At 44.6% G+C, this 18,854-nt stretch overlaps 1 protein-coding gene across 1 annotated transcript in view; it reads left to right on the top strand.

The window, feature by feature from the left end:
* Nucleotides 1-18,335: 18,335 nt before the first annotated feature.
* The window catches only part of cdh23 (cadherin-related 23), a 197,855-nt gene continuing 197,336 nt past the window's right edge, over nucleotides 18,336-18,854 (top strand). Inside the window, exon 1 of the mRNA XM_031579449.2 lies at nucleotides 18,336-18,854. This exon is cut by the window's right edge and continues 28 nt beyond it. Coding sequence (XP_031435309.1) covers nucleotides 18,732-18,854 — 123 coding nt within the window. The 5' untranslated portion in view covers nucleotides 18,336-18,731.

The following is an 18,854-nucleotide window of genomic DNA, read 5'->3' as shown; positions in this document are numbered from 1 at the left end:
AATTACTGTTAACTATTTGTTATAATGACGGCATGCTGAACGTTTTAATCCCGAATTTCATTCAACTACCAGGAGGCTAGGCAGACTATCCTAGGCTACTTATTGTTGTGACAGTCTGTATAGTTAGTCACTCTTGTGTTCCGTGCGACTTAATATAAAATACTCGGAGTTTATAACAATGATATCGTTAAGCATCAAGACAACTTCTATAAAGAAACGAAACCACTTAAACGTGGTGCTGCGGGCTGTTTTTACTGAAGCGTTTGTGGGTTGTCCACTGTTGTATGCACTCGCCGACAGGTGTACTGGAATTACCAAGAAAAACATGAATGATTGGTTGTGAGAAATCATTTTGTGACCTTTAAAAAGTGATATTTTGATAGTGAAATATCTTGATAAACGTGAAATGGCTAAAATGGTTGACATTTGACATGTTTAATTGTAAGCCATAGGTCTTCCAGGTCCGTGACTCAGACGTCTCGGAATAGGTATCGGATGCGCTTACTGTCTCAGGTAGCTTCGGCAACGCAACGCCTGCTGCGCAGCGTGCGGGGCGCCGTTATTTATTCATGTGTCACCTGAACAGACTCCAGCCAGAGCTCCAGTTTGCGCTGCGACTCTGTCTCTCTTGCGCTGAACTGCAGAGCTAGAGGGAGCTTTGGGCTACGTTTGTCAGGAAGCAAGTAGTCAATGCATTTCAACCTATTTAATGCTACTGCTTCCTCTCAAATTTGAGCATTTCTGTACATGACAGCCAAATACATTTTTAGAAGGTAAAACCAGGATACTTGTCGTATTTTGTGAAATTGCGCAGGGAGACGATAGATGTGGCATGTAAGGTCCTGCTTGCATAGTGATTAAAGTGGCAAAAACCTGCATACTATACTATACAAGCACTGCATATCATGTTCGGGATTTCCTGTGGAAACGCTCACGTTTTAAACGAAGACTGTAAAGGGACAATTTATACTTAACCTGCACTAATGAGCGTGTCTTGGGTTGTGCTTTATACGTGTCTCTAATGCCCGCTCTGGGGCTGATTGAGTAGCACCTGGAGCCAATTACTGCAGAATGTATCACCAAGGAGTCCTGCCCTGTCGCTGAATCAGTCTCACAGGACCAGTGGAATTATGTCAGTAGATTATTTGGCCATTAAAATGTTTTATTGATGTGATTGTAGAGTGCTTCCCAATTCCCCTTCCCAGCTCACCCTTAATGGAGTGTAGACACTAGACGGGACTACCAAATTATATTTCTAGTTAAAGTCAAGTTACAATCCATTTTTCTTTTTGTAGTTGTTGATATCCATTCACTTGTACTACCTCTCCAGCTTGTGTCTCAGTCTATACTTCCCAATGCTTTATTGCTGCTCAAAATCAGAGGACATATCAGACAGCGGAGAAATGCACGTTGTACTGTCATCACAGCAGGAGTGCAGTCATCTGTGAGGCTGTTCCTGTCCTTGAGAGAGTCCTGCAGGCTCTGTCTACAGGGCTGGGAGAAAGACTCCACTAACGGGACGAGACACGCAGCGCTCAAGCAGGTCCCAACCCCTGAGGCTTTCTTCTCTATTCATTCCATTCATCATAATGTCCCGAGGTCAGAATTTCTCTGCTCTGGTGTTTGTTTTTTGCCTCAAAGGGCACACTTGCATTTAAAGACAGCAAGTGAGAGAAATCGAGCCATTTTTGCAAACATGAAAATCAAGACTCTTCAGGTGAACTGTTGAACGGCCAAAGCTGATCTCCACAGTGTCATGAGTCATGTGTAGTGCCAGTGCCCAGGTATTGTTGAGACACCAGAGGGCATTGCATCCATGGACATAGTGATTTGTTTGTTCTCATATTCATTTTTTTTTCAACCCATTTGAGTGCTTCACCATATACACTGTAGATATATCAAATAATTGAATCACCAGATTAATTTTTAAGAGCGAAATAGATAGAGGAGCTCACATAGGGTTTATTTGTCCCTGGTGGGCCTCCCAGACAGCTTTTACTGGACAATAGGTGGGATCATTTGATGCCCAAAGTTATGGATACAAATTAAAATTACAGCTTGTGGCTGTAGTGTAGATGATACAAAACGTCTTCGGACAAAATCCATTTCAGAGCTGTGGAGCCATGAAATACAAAGTGACATACCTTGAGATATTGCTTTTGTTCAGTTTTGTTCAGTCTCTTTAGCACTGGATATACTATAGTAATAGTCATCCTTTGAGGAAATAATGTTTTACTTCTAGTGACAGCTAAGGTTCAACACTTGTCAAGCTTGTTTGTGACAATGTTAAGCTTTTTTATGGTGATGTGTCTTCCACCTTCCTCCCAGTACTCACCAACTGCAGCTTAACTACATCACCATTGCAGTGTGTGTGTGTGTGTGTGTGTGTGTGTGTATGCATGCGTGTGTGTAATGTAATGTGGGTGATGTGGAAAGTGCAAAGCCCCTTTCACACTCACTTGCTCACAGTGTCATTTGAAGTGAATCTTTGCTGTGTCGGAAGGGGTGTTGGGGTGTATGAGAAAAAACAGATCTTTGGAAATGAAGGAGCTCTATGCCTGGCTCTTTGAGTGACGGTTTCAAATGAAAAGCAATATCAGAGTGTGAGGAATGGGTTGCAGATGTAGTGACAGACTCCAATGTATTGTCCTCAGAGAGAGAGAGAGAGATGGAGAGAAGGCAGTGTAGACTGTGGCATACAATGACGGTTGTGATGGAGTGTGGGGTGGGGGGAAAAGAAAAAAAAGTTGAGGACAGTGAAATTAAGCCCAAGATTAACTATCTTATTCTAATGGTTGTTTTGGGCTACATTGCATGTCTTCCCTTTTTCCGTCCCTCATTTTTCTCACTGTATTCCTGGTCATGACCTCCCAATCTCTCTCTGTCGTCTTCTTCCTTTCTCTCCACACCTTACCTTACCTTTTCTCTGGCATCCTCATTTGTGCGTGGCATATTCCCCTGTATGTCTTCCTCTCCCCGTTTACCTCTGTCTTTCTCCCTTCAGTTCAGTCGCTCTCTTCCTCTATCTCTTCTTCTGTTTCCCTTTCCCTCATCCCCCATCCGATGGGTGGACAGCAGTGATGGTCATTCTGTTGTATGATTTGCTGGGTGAATCTGTCTGCTAGAGCCCCCTTCACTCCCCTCTCAGCTACCCCCAAATTACTCTCTCTCCCTCCCAATCCCCCTTCCCTTTCTCCTTCTCTCTCTCACACTTACTCTCTCTCCCCTCTCTCTCTCTCTCTCTCTCTCTCTCTCTCACTCTCTCTCTCTCCTCTGTCTCTCCTGTTCTGCCTGACTGCTCAACCTGATTTAATGACCTCAAACAGATGGGCCAAAGAAGAACAGAGAGAGAGAGAGAGAGAGAGAGAGAGAGAGAGAGGGAGAGAGATAGAATGATAGAGAAAGAACACATTACATATTTGTCATGTGTGGGGTCTGTGGTTTGTGAAATCATAGAGAGACAAAGAGTTAGCAGTGGCAGTAACACCCAGCCTCAGTTAGGTCTTCATCCTCACCAACAGAGAGACAGCTGTCTGGTAGAACAACCAGGGGATACAGAGATTTGAGCCACATATATCTAGAAATCAACACAGAGCTCCATTTGGAATGTAATACAGTTGCCTTACACTCAACTCAGACAGAACATCCATAAAACAGTGAGTTTGATGCCTCATATTATGTGAGACGATCTGTTGTAATAGCATCAACACCAATAATAAACAGTAATAATATCACACTGCTAATCACACCGCCTCACTTCAATTTCCCTGCTTACGTGTAATCTGTGGCTGAATATTGATCATTTACTGTGACGAGAGGACCTGACTCAGTCATATTGAAAATGCAGCATTTATGTAAAACAAGCATAGAATTGAAAAAAGGAATTCTGAGGAAGAACAAGGTGAGAGAGAATGCTACAGAGTTATTGTCTGCATGAAGAATTGACAGCATCTTTCCTCTAAGATTGGCCTGGGATATGGAACCCATCCTCCATCATCCTGCCTGTATGTTACATGTGAAGATGTTAATCAGTGACAGATGTGGGGGTTTGGTGCCAAGTAACATCTGTAACAAGCTGTGGGTCTTTAGGTAATGTGATTGATGCCCACTGACAGCGGAGGCTGCGGACCAAACTTAGCCTGGTAATGAATCTCAGTTCTTTTCACAGAGCCAAATCCTGACTATTGGCTGCAGTGTCACGCGTCATGCACATAGCATGGTAGAAAGGAGTCCATGAGCCCACCCAGTGGGACCTGCCCGGAATTAGTCTCATTTGTGGTTGGAATTCCAGTCCTGACGTCTGTGTGTGGGGAGACTTAAGAAGCTTCAGCCCCAAGAAGTATACATGAAAGCTTTGTCACTAACTCTAGAGATTGATGAGCAACAGACTCGCTGTGGCAATTTAGCCTGCATCAATTTTTTTTAAGGGTCTGCGTTGTTAAAGATGGCATTGTCAATGAAAGATAGCGTCTGTGTTTACCTTATTTGTTTGTTTGTTTGTTTTTATGTTTGTTTGCTTCTGTGCCTTGTTTCCTGCGAGTGATGCAGATGAGGTGCCAAAGCGTTGTTTAATCTGTGACATTTACCAAGGGCACTCTCTTTGTCTCGCTCATGCCTCGCTAGTCACTTTACTGAAGGACTGTGATTTTATTCATTCTTTTGGCTTTTTCCCCCCCCCAGGCTGACAGCAGGGGGGTCACCAGTGTTGTCCTGTGCGATGTTCGTTTTTGAATAAATAAACTTTTCGAACTCAGTCAGACAAACTTAACTTTCCCAGCTTGAGTCAGTGGTGGAGATACTTTGCACCGATGCTCTTGCATTCAAAGAGAAACAGCTCTTTCCTTGTAGTAGTGGAGGAACAGAATAAACAAAATGGAGGTAAAACAGTGATATTATCACAGGCAGTAGAGTAGATATAGAGCCATGGTGATCATCAATGAAAATGACCACTTCAAAGATCTGGACAGAGGAGGAGAAACCTGGAGGGGATGATGAGAGACAGAGTTGAGAAGGAGCACACAGCAGAAGGCAGCTTTGGGTGCCCTCTGTTGTTCGCGCATAACTCAAACACGGAGGTGGATTTACGGGCTTCAATTACAGTCTCCGCCATAAATAATCTCACTGAAGGCAACGATAATGCCCATTCAGTGTTAGCTTTGTGCCGTGACAAATCCTTGTTGTTGGTATTTATGTATGGAACACTGCCCCGGAGAGTGCGAAAGAGAGAGCGAGAGAGAGAGGGAGAGAGAGAGGGGAGGGAGGAGGGAGAGAAAGAGAGAGAAGGAAGGAGGATAAAGGAGAGAGCGAGGGAGGAGGCAGTGAGGGACCAAGGCTGACAGCAGCTGATTTGTAGGGAAGCTGAGCATTTGTCAGCAGAAGTCCAGAGTGAGTGTTGGACAGCATGTTCTGCTGGAATACCCTTCTCACTAATCAGGAAAATCGTTACCTCTGCAGTACATAAAATCAGGAGACACATGTTGCATTGCTTAAAAGCCAGAACATTTTCGAAGGGATTCCGTGTCGTCATTAAGGTGATGAATAGCATCAAGGTTTTAATGGCACATTTAGCTCAAATTCATGGCTTAATCAGGGCTTTCATCTCTAGATAAATCTCCATTAGATAGTTCTGTTGAAATTTTGTCCATTCTAGTCAGACATGAGCAGGGAGATGAACATTGGTAGGATCTAAAGGTGGTCAGTAATCCTGCTTGTTGCCCTAATTCTCTCAGAAAAATGTGACCTTTTCCATCTGGGGTCTGTCAGGTTGCTGTCAGACAGGTGAAAGTCCTGAGCAGGATTAAAGAAGCTGGACAGGATCTGGAGAGGGAAAGAGAGAGGAAGACAGAAAGCGAGGGAGAGAGAAAATGAGAAGATGACAGAAAGAGAATGACAGACTAAAGTAAAAAAAAAAAAAAAGGACTCGGTGAAGGTGAAAGTGCAGCGAAACTTTCCGGAGACAAGAGAACTTTCTGACGAAACCATCTTTTGCCTTTTTCGAAAGAACTGGGCTCATGCGTGTGGAAGAACAGGAATCCATATCTGTGGTGGACAAATATATATTTCCCCACCCCACAGGAAAAGCTCTCTGCTCTCCTCTCTTAAGTCAAACTGATACTTCCGGGACTTGCTTGTTCACCCCTCACCCCCACACTCAACCTTCATCTGTACAATTCATTTATCAGTGGTTGTAGACGGAGTCCTGGCGGATAGGAGCGCTGGTGTTTATTGGCTTCAGCCGCAGGAGACTCTAGTGGTAGGCGGTGAAGTGTGGGGGGGTGTCAGAGGCCTGCGATCCCAGCCTCTAATTGAGGGCCTCTGGTGCAGTGGCTCGCTACTGGCGGAGGATACAGATGTTGTGGGGTGCCGCTGCTATGTGTGAGATGGGAGGGGGGGTGGGGGTCTGATGAGAGACAGAGAGATGAATGAGGCTCCCCGGGCTGGCTGCTGCCCTCTGGCCCTCCTGTCTGTGTTTATGTTGGGTGATGCACACACACACCACACACACTCACGCACTCACACACTCACACACACCACACACACCACACACTCGTCTTGTCCATGGGGATGAGCTCTCCCAGCTCATTCTGCCAAATGATGGCACAAACACAGAGAGAGAGGGAGGGGCGGGGCGAGTGAGAGAGGCAAAAAGCTACATGTAGAACTGGCTACTGAATTTTGATCAGAGCCCCACCAGCTTGACTGTTGTATTTAAGCACCAAAAACTTTTTGTGTGTGTCCATGTATGTGTTTGTGTGTCTACATGTGTGCTGGTGGGGGAGGCTTGAGAGAGAGTGAAATTGTGAGATACAATTGAGAAAAGGTGTCTCTTCATGTACAGTATGTGAGGGTTCATGATCTGTATATGTCACTGAAAGGGTCTCTTATAGCCTCTCAGAAAGCCAATTTAGATGCTGTTGGTCACATGGTTGGTCGTTTCTCGTGGCCTGATGGGTCTATAGCCTGCCCAGAGCTGTCCAGTCGACAGAGAGCTTTGTTTCCTATACTCCAATTCTGACAGTTTGTTTTTGCTATAAAATGATAGCACAAATGAAAAGAAAGAACCCCCTAGAGAAAAAACTATCAACCTTTCTCTCTCTCTCTCCTTCTCTCTCGCAATCTCTCTCTCGTCCACTGCCCTGACAGCCTTTTGTATTTTTTTTGTCAAAACTGCTGTTTCTGCACAAACACTTATTCTACTAACTAAATACACAGCCCAACTATGTATTTGTGCAGTTGAAGGCTTTTAGGCTGTTATCAGTTTAATGAGGTGTCATTAAATAGGGTATTTATTCTCCACAAAGCTGTTGTTTTTTTGTGTGCTAAATATTCTGGACTGAACTTGAAGCACAAGCACACCATTCCGCTACTGCTCACTCAAACGCTCTGAAGGAATGGTGTGATGGTATCTACTTTGGGCTTTTTTCTCCACATTCTCAGTGTTTATCTCCAGAGAGTAACTTTCTGCTCCGTTTGTGCTCTGTCTTCCATTTGCTCTTTATAGGCATACTTCTATGATTTGCTTATAGCCTAACAGGTGCACTTGTTATTCCCATAGGGTGTGTAGTTGTCGCTTGTCAGATTGGTGGAATACATTTTGAGCGGTTCAGTCCTGGGTCAGCCTTGCGCGCACGGCAGCAGGCTTCTGCGTCGTCGTGTTGTTGTTGTGCCAGAGTCTCCAAACACACCATGATCTGCAGACAAACTCACTGCGGCCAACCAAGCAGGGTGTCTCTGGGAGGGGTGCTGAAGGGTTTCGATTTCAGAACAGAAAGAGGGAGGGGGGATTGAGGTGTGTATGTGTGTGTGTTTGAGAGAGAGAGAGAGAGAGTGTGTGTGTGTGTTTGTGTGTATGTGTGTGAGGGGGGTAGGGTAGCATACACACGGGGATCTCAGAAGGAAAGCGGAGCACTGAAGCGATGGTGACCCCCCATCCTGTCCCAGTAATTATCATCTCCCCAGGTTCTTTGCCACCCTCTGCAGTGCTCATCACACACACACACACACACACACACACACACACACACACACACACAAACACACAACTACGCAAAGATACGCTTGATACCATTTCTGTTGTCCCAGTCATAAATGCATGCACTCATTTGTCTATTGAAGTGTGTGTGTATGTGTGTGTGATGTTTTTGCATCACTTATGTTTGTGTGCATTTTGATATTGTTATTGTGTGTTCGTAACTGTATTTGCGTTCATGGGGGATTTGTGTGCGTGGGTACGTCCACAGTGTTTTTTTATGTTTGTGTATGTTGGTGTGCACATTTTGTACTCATGTGTGTTTGTACATGTGTATGTGTGTGTCTGAGTGTGAGTGTGAGTGTGTATATTCATGTGTGTGTGTTGGTGTGTATATGTGTTGTTTGTACCCGTTAGCTGTGCCTCTGGCCCTCGGTGCCCCATTAAAGGGGTCTACACACAGATCCGGGGACCCTGCACCGGCAGCAAAGCGGCTTATCCAGATTTGACATAATGGCCTGGTGCAGATAGCACACTCTACATAGCATCAGCAAATTGGCACAGTATTGGGACTTGGGGCCAGCCACTGTGGATACCAGCACTCCACTCAACATCACAGCCAACTGTTTCCAGTGGTTTATCTGCCTGCTGGACACGGCAGTGCAGTTCTTCATATTTTTTGCTTAAGTTTGTGCATGAACTCCCAGATAGGAGTTGGTTCTGGAATGGATTCAGGCCAGCACTGGTACAGGTCCAATAGTTACAGTTCTGACAGTCATGGTTTTATATGAACACTCTGGTTGAAATTGGCTGGATCATGGTGGTAAAAAAAGAAAGTTCAAAGATGTTCCTAACTTTCTCTTGAACTGCAGCTAGTATGATGCCAATTTTCTGTTGGTAAAATAACAAACTTTGATACCCATAAAGTACAAGAATCCACCATTACTATCAGCATTATTTTTTTCATGAAAGTATCAGAGAACAATTTTTCAGGCTGCCTGAAATAAGTTGAATGACAATAGATGGCTTAGCCTTTGGTCAGGTATTAAATGTCTGATCACAGGATGGAGCCATGGCCTTTAACACTGGAAGGCATCCAGCTTTAATACTTATTTTTCTTTTCTCTCTCTCTCTCTCTTTCTCTCTCTTTCTCTCTCAGTTTTAATTGGCTTAGTTTAGTTGTCTTTGCTTCATCCCTCATGAGCAGTACGGGACAACCGTTGAGTGCGCTTGACGAACTTTTAATCGCTGACTCTGAGCTTTCTCTATATGCCAGAGCCGCTGAAGGCACACACACACACACACACACACACACGCACCATGGCATTCATCTCAGCCGGGCTATGCCAATAAGACCCAGCTCCCCGCCACTGCAAAAAGCAGCTAAATGATTAGTTTCTGATCACTGAGGTGGTGAATGATTGCCATTTCATAAGCGCCACGACTAGCATAAATCTCCTATTGATTGCCTCCGTCACCGGGGGTCGACGCCTTTTCAGAACCAGGCTTCACAGAGGTTAATTCCAGTCAGATATGGTTGCCATGTAATCAATAATATGAGGCTGGAGTATGCGGCCATATGGGATTTTCACCACCTCTGACCAAGGGATCCTCACTGACACCATGTCTCTCCATTATATGCTGTAGTCTATGTGCTCGGAGTCTACACCCCAAAATAAAGTGGAGAATATGAAGATCCCTCAGAGTTTGAAATATGATACGCTTATGAGTTTTTGGCTGTGCATATGCTTGTCTACTTTGTAGATCAGTTTTTCTGTTGAGTTTGAAATGTAATGGTAAGCCCTGGCATCAAATCTTCTCTAACTGTGTTGCAGTTTTGTTGTGCAGATGCAGACAGGTTGACTTACATGGAAGGATGCATATATATAGACAAATAGATATGTAGATAGTTAGATAGATAGAGGAATTACTGAAGTTACAATATCTGCTTTCTTCAGTCAGTTACGGGAAAGAAGTGCAGGACAGAGTATATTGAACAACTTGGTCAGCGGGTGGAAGTTTGTCAGTCTGTTGCCCTTTGATTGTCTGAGCTGCACACCCTGTGCAAGGCTGTCTCACACTAGCAGACAGGCTGGAAAAGATGGAGGCCACCGCCAGAGACGGACGAGGAGAATCAGTCAGTCGGCGCAAGGAAGCAGCAACAGAAAAGAGATGTGTGTGTGTGTGTGCGTATGAGGGTGAGTGTGTGTGTGTGTGTGTGTGTGTGTGTGTGTGTGTGTGTGTGTGTGTGTGTGTGTGTGTGTGTGTAGTGGAGGAGTGGCAGAAACAGACAGCATTGACGAACAGGGGATGAGATTGGTAAGGATGGAGGACAGAGAGGAGAGGAAGAGAAAGAGGAAGAGACAGGCATGCCGACGAAGAGCAAGAGCGAAGGAGGAGATGAACAGGCTGTGACAGACTGGGAGAGAAGGAGGCATGCGGAGGTAGAGAATGACAGAGAGAGAGTTACAAGGAAAGGGATAGAGAGGTTGTGACATTGTGTTCTGGAGGTGTGTGTGTGTGTGTGTGTGTGTGTGTGTGTGTGTGTGTGTGTGTGTGTGTGTGTGTGTGTGTGTGTGAGTGTGTGTTTGTGTTTAGGTTGCAGGGTGGTGCAATGTGGTTGAGCTGCCTCTTTGTTCCTCTGGCTTGGGGAAGGTAATCGTTGCAGGCATGACCGATGACATGCCAAACCCCACCCACGCCTCTGTGTGTGCGTGTGTGTGTGTGTGTGTGAGAGAGAGAGTGTGAAAGGGACTCATCCGCTGGCTGGTCAGTGCTGAAATACACCTGTAATCAACAACAGCACACTGTCCACTCTACTCCTACACGCACATATTTCCCTCTCCATCTCTCTCTCTCTCTCTCTCTCTATTTTAGATGCTTGCTCAGTCAGTTATAGTCACATCATCAACACTTATACTATAGAAAAAATCTATTCAATACTCATTACATGTTACCCACAACTTTAACATATGCTACTTTTATGACATATTTTTTATAGATAAGAGGAAAAGAGAACTAGAGCGGATGTTTTTTATTTACATCCAAATTTTAAATATGAAAATAGGCCTCTATTTAATTAATAAAGTTACACTGAAATTGATATTGATTAGTTGTAAATTTGATATAAATCATTAATAATTATAATAATTATAAATATATTATATATTGCCCAAAAGTGTGTGCATTATGCAAACATAAGTATCAATACCGCAACTGTGTCAGAGTGGATAAGGTTGTAAATAATCTCCTTTATATTTTGTCATAAAGCCTGAAAACTCCATGTAATATTAATGGAAATTACTAGGCACTGGAAATGCAGAGGGCACTGAGGCATCCTGTCTATCAGCAGAGCACATAGCATGCAACCCTTCGGTAAGAGGTGAATTCTCATTGTCTTGAGATTATCTCCACTTGTCTGCATCCAGATGGAGATGTTGCACATAGCGTCTGACCTGCCTGTTTTTTTTCTCTCAGTTTTTTTTTAGTTGTCTGTGAGTGACTGTGTGTGTTTGTGTGTGTGTGTGTTTGTGTGTCCTCATGTCCTCATATCCATCATCATCACTCAGATTTGTGTGGCCGCCTATCTTTAGATTAAAGGATGGACAGTGACTTTGTTGACACCAACATGCATGCATATGTATGTGTGTGTGTGGCTATGTGTTTGTGCGTGCGTGTGTGTGCGTGCATGTGTGTGTGCGCACGTGCTTTGAAGCCCTGCACACTCAGCCCCTGTCATGGACCAAGGCCACGTTGGAGCCTCATCTCTCTGAAGGGGGGTTAGCTGTGGGGGATGGAGCAGCACCTTCAAACCTGGCAGACTGGCTTTCCACCCATGGATCCCTATGGGTCTCCACTTCAAGGAACATGTTTGACAGGTCTTTAAGCACAGGGAAAGTAATTAACAAATGACCTGGAGCCTTTATTGGTACTCCTCCTGAGTTAGGCAGGATGGCTAAACCTGATGAGGTTTGTGTGTGTGTGTGTGTGTGTGTGTGTGTGTGTGTGTGTGTGTGTGTGTGTGTGTGTGTGTGTGTGTGTGTGTGTGTGTGTGTGTGTGTGTGTGTGTGTGTGTCTGAATCAATGCATGTGAATGAGAGAGAGCAAAGTGTGTGTATGTGAGAGGGAGAGCATAGGTGTACATGAGAGAGTGAGAAAAGTAAGTCTGTGTTTATGTGTGTTTGTGTTTTTGTGTATGTCTTATTCCCATATGACACGCTGGGTATCTGTTTGTTGTTTTGACAATGACAGTGGAGTCATAGGGGCTCGTGAGGAAGGGTGCTGTGCAACAGATCACAGCCCGCATGACATAATCTATAATGCATTACAACTGCACTTCAAATATTTAAATTAGTAAGTCATTATATATTTATCATGTTGTTCAGTGCTTGGCCTTGAAATCTTCAACAGGTTCTTGCCTCTTGGCTGTGTAATTTGTAATTAGTGCATCTGATTGCACTGTGCCAGAATGCAAAGCTGCTGCTGTGGGATGCAGCAGGTTTGAATGAGGAGAATGTGCAGCAGGGTGAAAGATAGATTTGGTGTGTGGGGGTGTGAAAATAGCCATTTTGTCATTAATTCGATTTTACGGATTGAATGACAATGCCTAAAAGCTTTTGAAATTATATTTCAGATTTTATTTTAAGAGTTAATTACTTGTTCTTAAAAAATGTGGTCTTCATTGTCATGTTTTTGAATGATGACAAAACCAATATATGAACTGAAATCAAATACATACAGTATATTTTATCTTGATTTCTAATTAGATAAAAAGAAATGGCAGGATTGTTGAATGAAAAGGAACAAGGGTGCTGTTTCCTAATCTCAGCGCCAGGCCCTCCTCTTCCTCTTCGGCCTCACAGGCATGGGCTCCTCACTGATGTCCACTTCGATGAGTGGAGCAAAGCATTTCAGGGTGGGACTGCAGTAGGACTCAGAGATCCAGAGCCTGCCACCCGCGTCCTCCGTCTCCAGCAGAGTGGGACAGTTCGGCTCCTCCCACAGACGCTGTTTTATCACGCGACCCATCTGCAGGTGGTACGACCGAGGCTGGCCGTATCGCATCTTCAGCATGGGATCCACCACAGACTGATACATTCTCCTGTAGTCCTCCATGCTGTGACCGTGAATCAGCAGGGGTTCCTCAAGGGGTTGTGACCCATTAACAGAGCCAATGTGTGAGGAGGGGGTGGCCTCCCTTGGGGCTGGCTGGCGGAAGTCTGGAAGAACTGCGGCATTTATTATATATCTCTCCATCTGCCTGAGACTGGTTTCATGTGCAATCTCTCTCCTTCTCCTCTCAGCAGTCTAGAATACGCAAAGGAAAGCACAAAAATCTTAAAGTTTTTAATGACCAGGTTATTATCTTTTAAATTGGGAAGTAACTACTCAATTTGTAATGAGTGTATTTCAACCAAACCTCCCAAAATGCTAAAATTATGCTACCTCAGCTTTAAATAAAGAGTCTTCCATATCAAGGAAGAACATTTCCTCTTTTTCCCTGGCTGTGGTTGTCCAGTCGAGAGCATTGGCTCTATCCAGAGAGCCCAATGCCTTTCTTTGACCACGTCCATGTGTCTTGGTAGAACCATTGGGCCACCTCTGGGACATTGCCAGAGTGTGGTCGATGCAGCGGAGATAGTCTCCAGCGAGTTCAGGGTTGCTGAAGAGTGCAGCCTGAGGGACATACAGGACTCTGCAGTCCTCCTGGCCCTTCTCTCTGGGCATCACACGCCGGGGCTTGGCCTTCTTCACAGGTCACAGTGAAAGTGGTGGTTGCATCTGGCAGGGCATCGACAGTGGTGTGAAAGCTGTTCTGATGGTCCTTCAAGTTGCTGCTTTGGAGGAGAGGAGACTTTGACAGTGTTTCTTCTCATCAAGAGCCAGTCCCTCTACAAGTTAGTCCTTAAATCTGTTGGATGGGACAATGTTTTCTTCAAAGGTTGTAGCGGCAATTGGAAGAACGCACTGCGCTTCCCTGAGAGGAGGATATTAGAAAATGTTAATGAAAAATAACAATAATGATTTTTTTTTAAAGTCATCTTACCTTCTCCATGATGTTCGACGAGATGGTGGTTGAGAAATATGTTGTAAATATACGTTTTTGTCCAGTCTTATTATGCTACCTTCTTCAAGGGAGTGTTTTAACAGTTATGCCATATCCTACATGTAACTGTTGCATTTGAGAACACTAGCCAGACAAGTTTGTTCATAATTCTTCCCTCGTTGGATGACAAGGGCCAATACCTATATACCCAAACTATATTTAGTTTTATGATGAACAGTTTAGGGAGGACACGTGTGATATGCATGTGATATCTTAGTTTGATTTGGATTTTACCTTGTCCTTAAGTTGCAATTTAAATCCCCCTCAGAATTATTGTTCTTATATTTTCAAGAAAGAGCTGCCTTCAAGGTTACCTTCTAGGTTTAATGCCGGATACAGCACTAACTTTAAGATCTAGAGTGGAGCAATTGGCAGTAGTGGTGTAAGAAACCTCATACGCTTTATGTCTTATCCAGATTACACAGATCCCCACATGCAAACTAGGGTGTAAGGAGCAGCTGGAAAGCACATTGTAGAAACCCACCAGCCTAGAGAGAACTTAAGCTTACAACTTGCCTTTATAGGTCAGACATTGTGTGCATCAATGTACCCACCAGCTACCAGCAAAGGCATATTTGAGAACAACAGCCACAGTCAACTCAGCCACCATGTTGTTGTTAAAGTTATCTTTGCCGAAAAAGTATAGTTAGACATTTGCATAAGGCATACTCACTGATACCACAGCCGTGGCCAGGTCCCATTATTAGCAACTTCATCAACCTTCCATCTACCGGTGGGACTGTATCCTATTTCCATAATGTCCAAGGTTCCCTAGCATGCCCAACGAATGTGTGAATTGTGTGTCGGGAAAGAGATGTGGGACCACTAGTGCTATTCAAACAACTCAACAGCATTTGACCCCATTGACTCAGGAGCATGGAGCTGCAAAAGGTCCCAGCAGATACTCCACTGTCAGAGACACCCACTTGAACCACAGCAGGCTTCATACTACAGTGTAGAAAACAATTCAGAACAATGGAACACATATCAAATATCAGCCTATGCTTTCCTCAGCATATGAGGAAACATAGTTGTGACTTTGCGTGTGCGTGTGCGTGTGCGTGCGTGCGTGCGTGCGTGTGTGTGTGTGTGTGTGTATGTACAGAGGGTGTGTGTGTGTGTGTGTGTGTGTACAGAGGGTGTGTGTGTGTGTGTGTGTGTGTGTGTGTGTGTGTGTTTGTGTGTGTACAGAGGGTGTTGAGTCTTATGTTGCTGTATTGTGTCCATGGCAGTTTCCCTCCCAGTCTACCAGAGGAAACAGGAACCCAAACTAAAACGCATGTGGCCCCCCTACCACCCCCCCCCCCCATCCTCTCAGCTCCATCCCTCTCAACCCCTTCTCTCTTCCTTCCCCCCGCCCCCTTTCTCTAACTGAATGGACCTGGCTGCGATTCAGATGGTTCACTTGGCAAGCAAACAGAGGGAAGCATGAAGCCTGGTAGTTTTACAGTTTTAAAACATTTTTTACGCGTTTACTTTTTCATGCCACGTAATCTGCCAGCTCAGGTATCTGCTGCTTGTTTGCTGTTGTTTTCATGTATTGTGGGAGGTGGGGGTTGGCACAAGGGAGCATGTTTGATATAGAAACAAAAATCCTGGAGGTAGGGGGAAATTAGATAGCGTAGCCTTGTGCTGTAAACAACCAGGCTAACACTGATACAGGAGGGTGGATGCAATTCTGTTACAAAATGTTTAGTTCCAAGAGCTTCCAGCAGAACCTGGCCACTATGGGACACGCAATGCATACCCCACAGGCATATTTTTATGATAACATTTTATACACAAAATATATCCTCATCAGAATTGAATATTGCCATAACTTCATAACACGAATACCTACTCTAACACCTGCACATTCTCGATCAGTATGTTATAGGGCTATGTGGTGTAGAATGTAGTGTGTTTGATGCTACTAATTTTGCTCGTAATACTAATGAAGTAATTTGCAGCTTTTGTTGCAGTTTTCTGAGAGTCCTCAACTAAAAAGCCTTACCAGAGACATGGTGTGTTTTGTTTACATACCTCTACATCTACGTTTGCAAATGTTGCTTTCTTGGATTGTGTAGCAGATAAAGGGGCCGTGTGGCAGCTGCAGACTGGTGTACCCTTTGGTCATGCCCTGCTACCTGTGACCTCAGCACCCGGGTGGCATCTTTCCTGACCTCTTATTCTAAGTTACTGTGAAAGATTGTGTGTTTGAAATTGGACATGTGTAACTGCAAATTGTATCTCAACATTGATAATATCAGCTTCCCCATTAATTTGAAATTGAACAAGACATATAAAATAAAGAGAGGAGAGAGAGAGGGAGAAATGGAGAGAGAGAGAGAGAGAGAGAGAGAGATGGAGGGAGAGAAAGAGGCTTAATGAATTATGAAAGGAGCGATTACTGAGAGGGTAGATTGGGTGTCGGTATTGTCGGTGAGCACGCAGCCTATAAACTAACACACACACACACACACACACACACACACACACACACACACACACACAAATAGAGTGACAGTTCACCTATACCCTGATCTCATACACACACCCTCATGACATCAGCATTTTGGGAAGGGGTTTGTTGATGACACTCTGGTTACCTAGCTACACCTGTGGTGGATCTGGTGGTTGATCAGGCACACGCACTGTACTTGCCTGGTCATCGAGGTATGCCCAGATATGTATACTCTCTAAGGGTAAGAGCTTAGATGGTTATTGGTGAGGTCACTTTCAGAACTGGTGAACAGATGTTAGTCGACTGGCAAGGACAGCCCAAGCTGGTGGAGAGGGAAGAAGCCCAGTCTGAGGTGAGCTCGGAGGTCAAGCCGAGTGAGATGAGACAGGAACAGCAGTGCACATAAAGGAATGGAGACTGAATGTCATAACTGGAACGTGTTGACCTCAGAAGTTTTCATATTGTCGAGTGACCTCTTTCTCAAGAAAGGACATTTATAACATAGTGTCTCTCCGGTGAGGTGTTTCAGTTATTAGGGGAAAATAGATTGTAGCGTTATACTCATTTTTTTGTGACAGGCAAGATCCCCTCGGGGGCCTAAACCATGAGGTAATATGGGTATGCTTTAAAATCCTCATTGAAATGTGATCTAATAAACGTGGCGTGTGAAACGGCAGGCTGTGTGCCGAGTCGCGCCTTAACTCAGCTCATTTGTTTGCAGATTTGATTTGACAGAAGATTTGCGGGGCGCTTATCCTAACAGCCATTTCCATGCCGCAAGGACGCCGCCCGAGCTTCAGAGGATTCGAGTGAAGGCAGGGGTAGAAACAGAATGCCTGCATTTTACTCCGGCACATTCGCAAACAAACACAGCAGGAGCGCGAAGCCTGATTCCCTGTTGACAAACCCGACGCGGTGACATTAACAGTAAATACCAGCAAACAATCAGAGTGCGGCCTAGGAGCCGTAATTAGTTGTAATTGCGCGGAGGTTGTATTTAGTGCGATAATGTGTCATTAATTTCGACCTGACTGTACGGCTTAATGAAGGCGTGCCACGTCGCATGTTCCATATAGTTTCACTCAGCTTATGAGTCTCTCACTTCGTTAAGGGAGATGCTTTCATGACACAATTAGCTCCCGCACATCTCCATCAGGGGGAACTTGAGAGGGAGTGAATTAGCCAGTGCCGAGAATCCCCCAAACGAACACTCGGAAGTTCCCTCCTCATCCCATCCCATCCTTCCTTCCCTTTCTCTCTCTCCCTCCTTCCCTCTCCTCCTCCATTACAACGCCTGCGGTTTCTTCCCTCCATCTGCTAATGCCACTGATAACATCAATCTCACAGACACGTTTCTCACTCATAGAGACCCACCTAACAGCCTCCTATTTAATAAGCATTATTTTATCATCTCATCTCGGGTCTTTATGGAGTAATCACGGGCTTTGAGATGGGATGATTATAGTGTTAAGTGCGATCCACGGGGAAGTGGCTGCCGTGTGTGTCCTCAGTAGTGACCCATGACAGGGGATTCCTCCAGCATCTCCTCTGACTCTTGGGGTCTTGCCCTGGCAGAAGAGGGGCTTTTAGATGATGCCTGTGGATGAATGGTCTCTTGCTCTTTGCCAGCAAATGAAGGGCTCTTCAACATGAATGGGTTTTTCCCTCTTCATGCAGACAGCCTGTGAATCAACCTCAGCCTCACCATTTTACAATGAAGCATTGTACCGTAACAGTGATGGTTTGCCATTTTCATTGCTAAAGTCTGTTGTTAGACCACAGGGGAGGCCTCCCAACCACAAACCGAAACTATCAAGGCCTTTGTGTCACGTGCACCTCTGTGTACCATCCTGCTATTGCTTTCTTCCAAACCACTGTGGGAAAAAAACATCGAAATGGCTTTGAGTTCCCTTGCAATATTATTTTGTTCTTTGAGCTCATTTTTGAATTTTACAAGATTCTATTGTTTTCTAATTATGTCTTTAGGGGTCCCAGACTGTCCTGAATTAGTTGAACACATGGTAGAAGACCTGAATGCATATAAAACCTGGTATTTAACTAATTAGGCTAGACATGTAGTGCTTCATGAGATCAAGTGTTTATAATGTACATACTTTAAGATATGCAATTCTTTAACTATATAGCATTTTCTGTCTTCTTCACCATATATCTGTGCTTCAAATGTCTAATGTTAATTCTGCATTAACTGTCCAATGTGTGTTTGTGTGTTTGTGTGTTTATGTGTGTGTTTTCCCAGCTGTGTGGAGCAGGCGCAGGAGATGTTGTGGTGTTCGGGCTCAGGTGGCAGGATGACAGTGGCCAAGCTGCTCCTCTCC

This window comes from Clupea harengus, chromosome 13 (genome assembly GCF_900700415.2).
Source record: "Clupea harengus chromosome 13, Ch_v2.0.2, whole genome shotgun sequence".
NCBI lineage: Eukaryota > Metazoa > Chordata > Actinopteri > Clupeiformes > Clupeidae > Clupea > Clupea harengus.
Note: the sequence above shows the minus strand (reverse complement) of the source record. Positions and strands in the feature narration are given on the sequence as shown.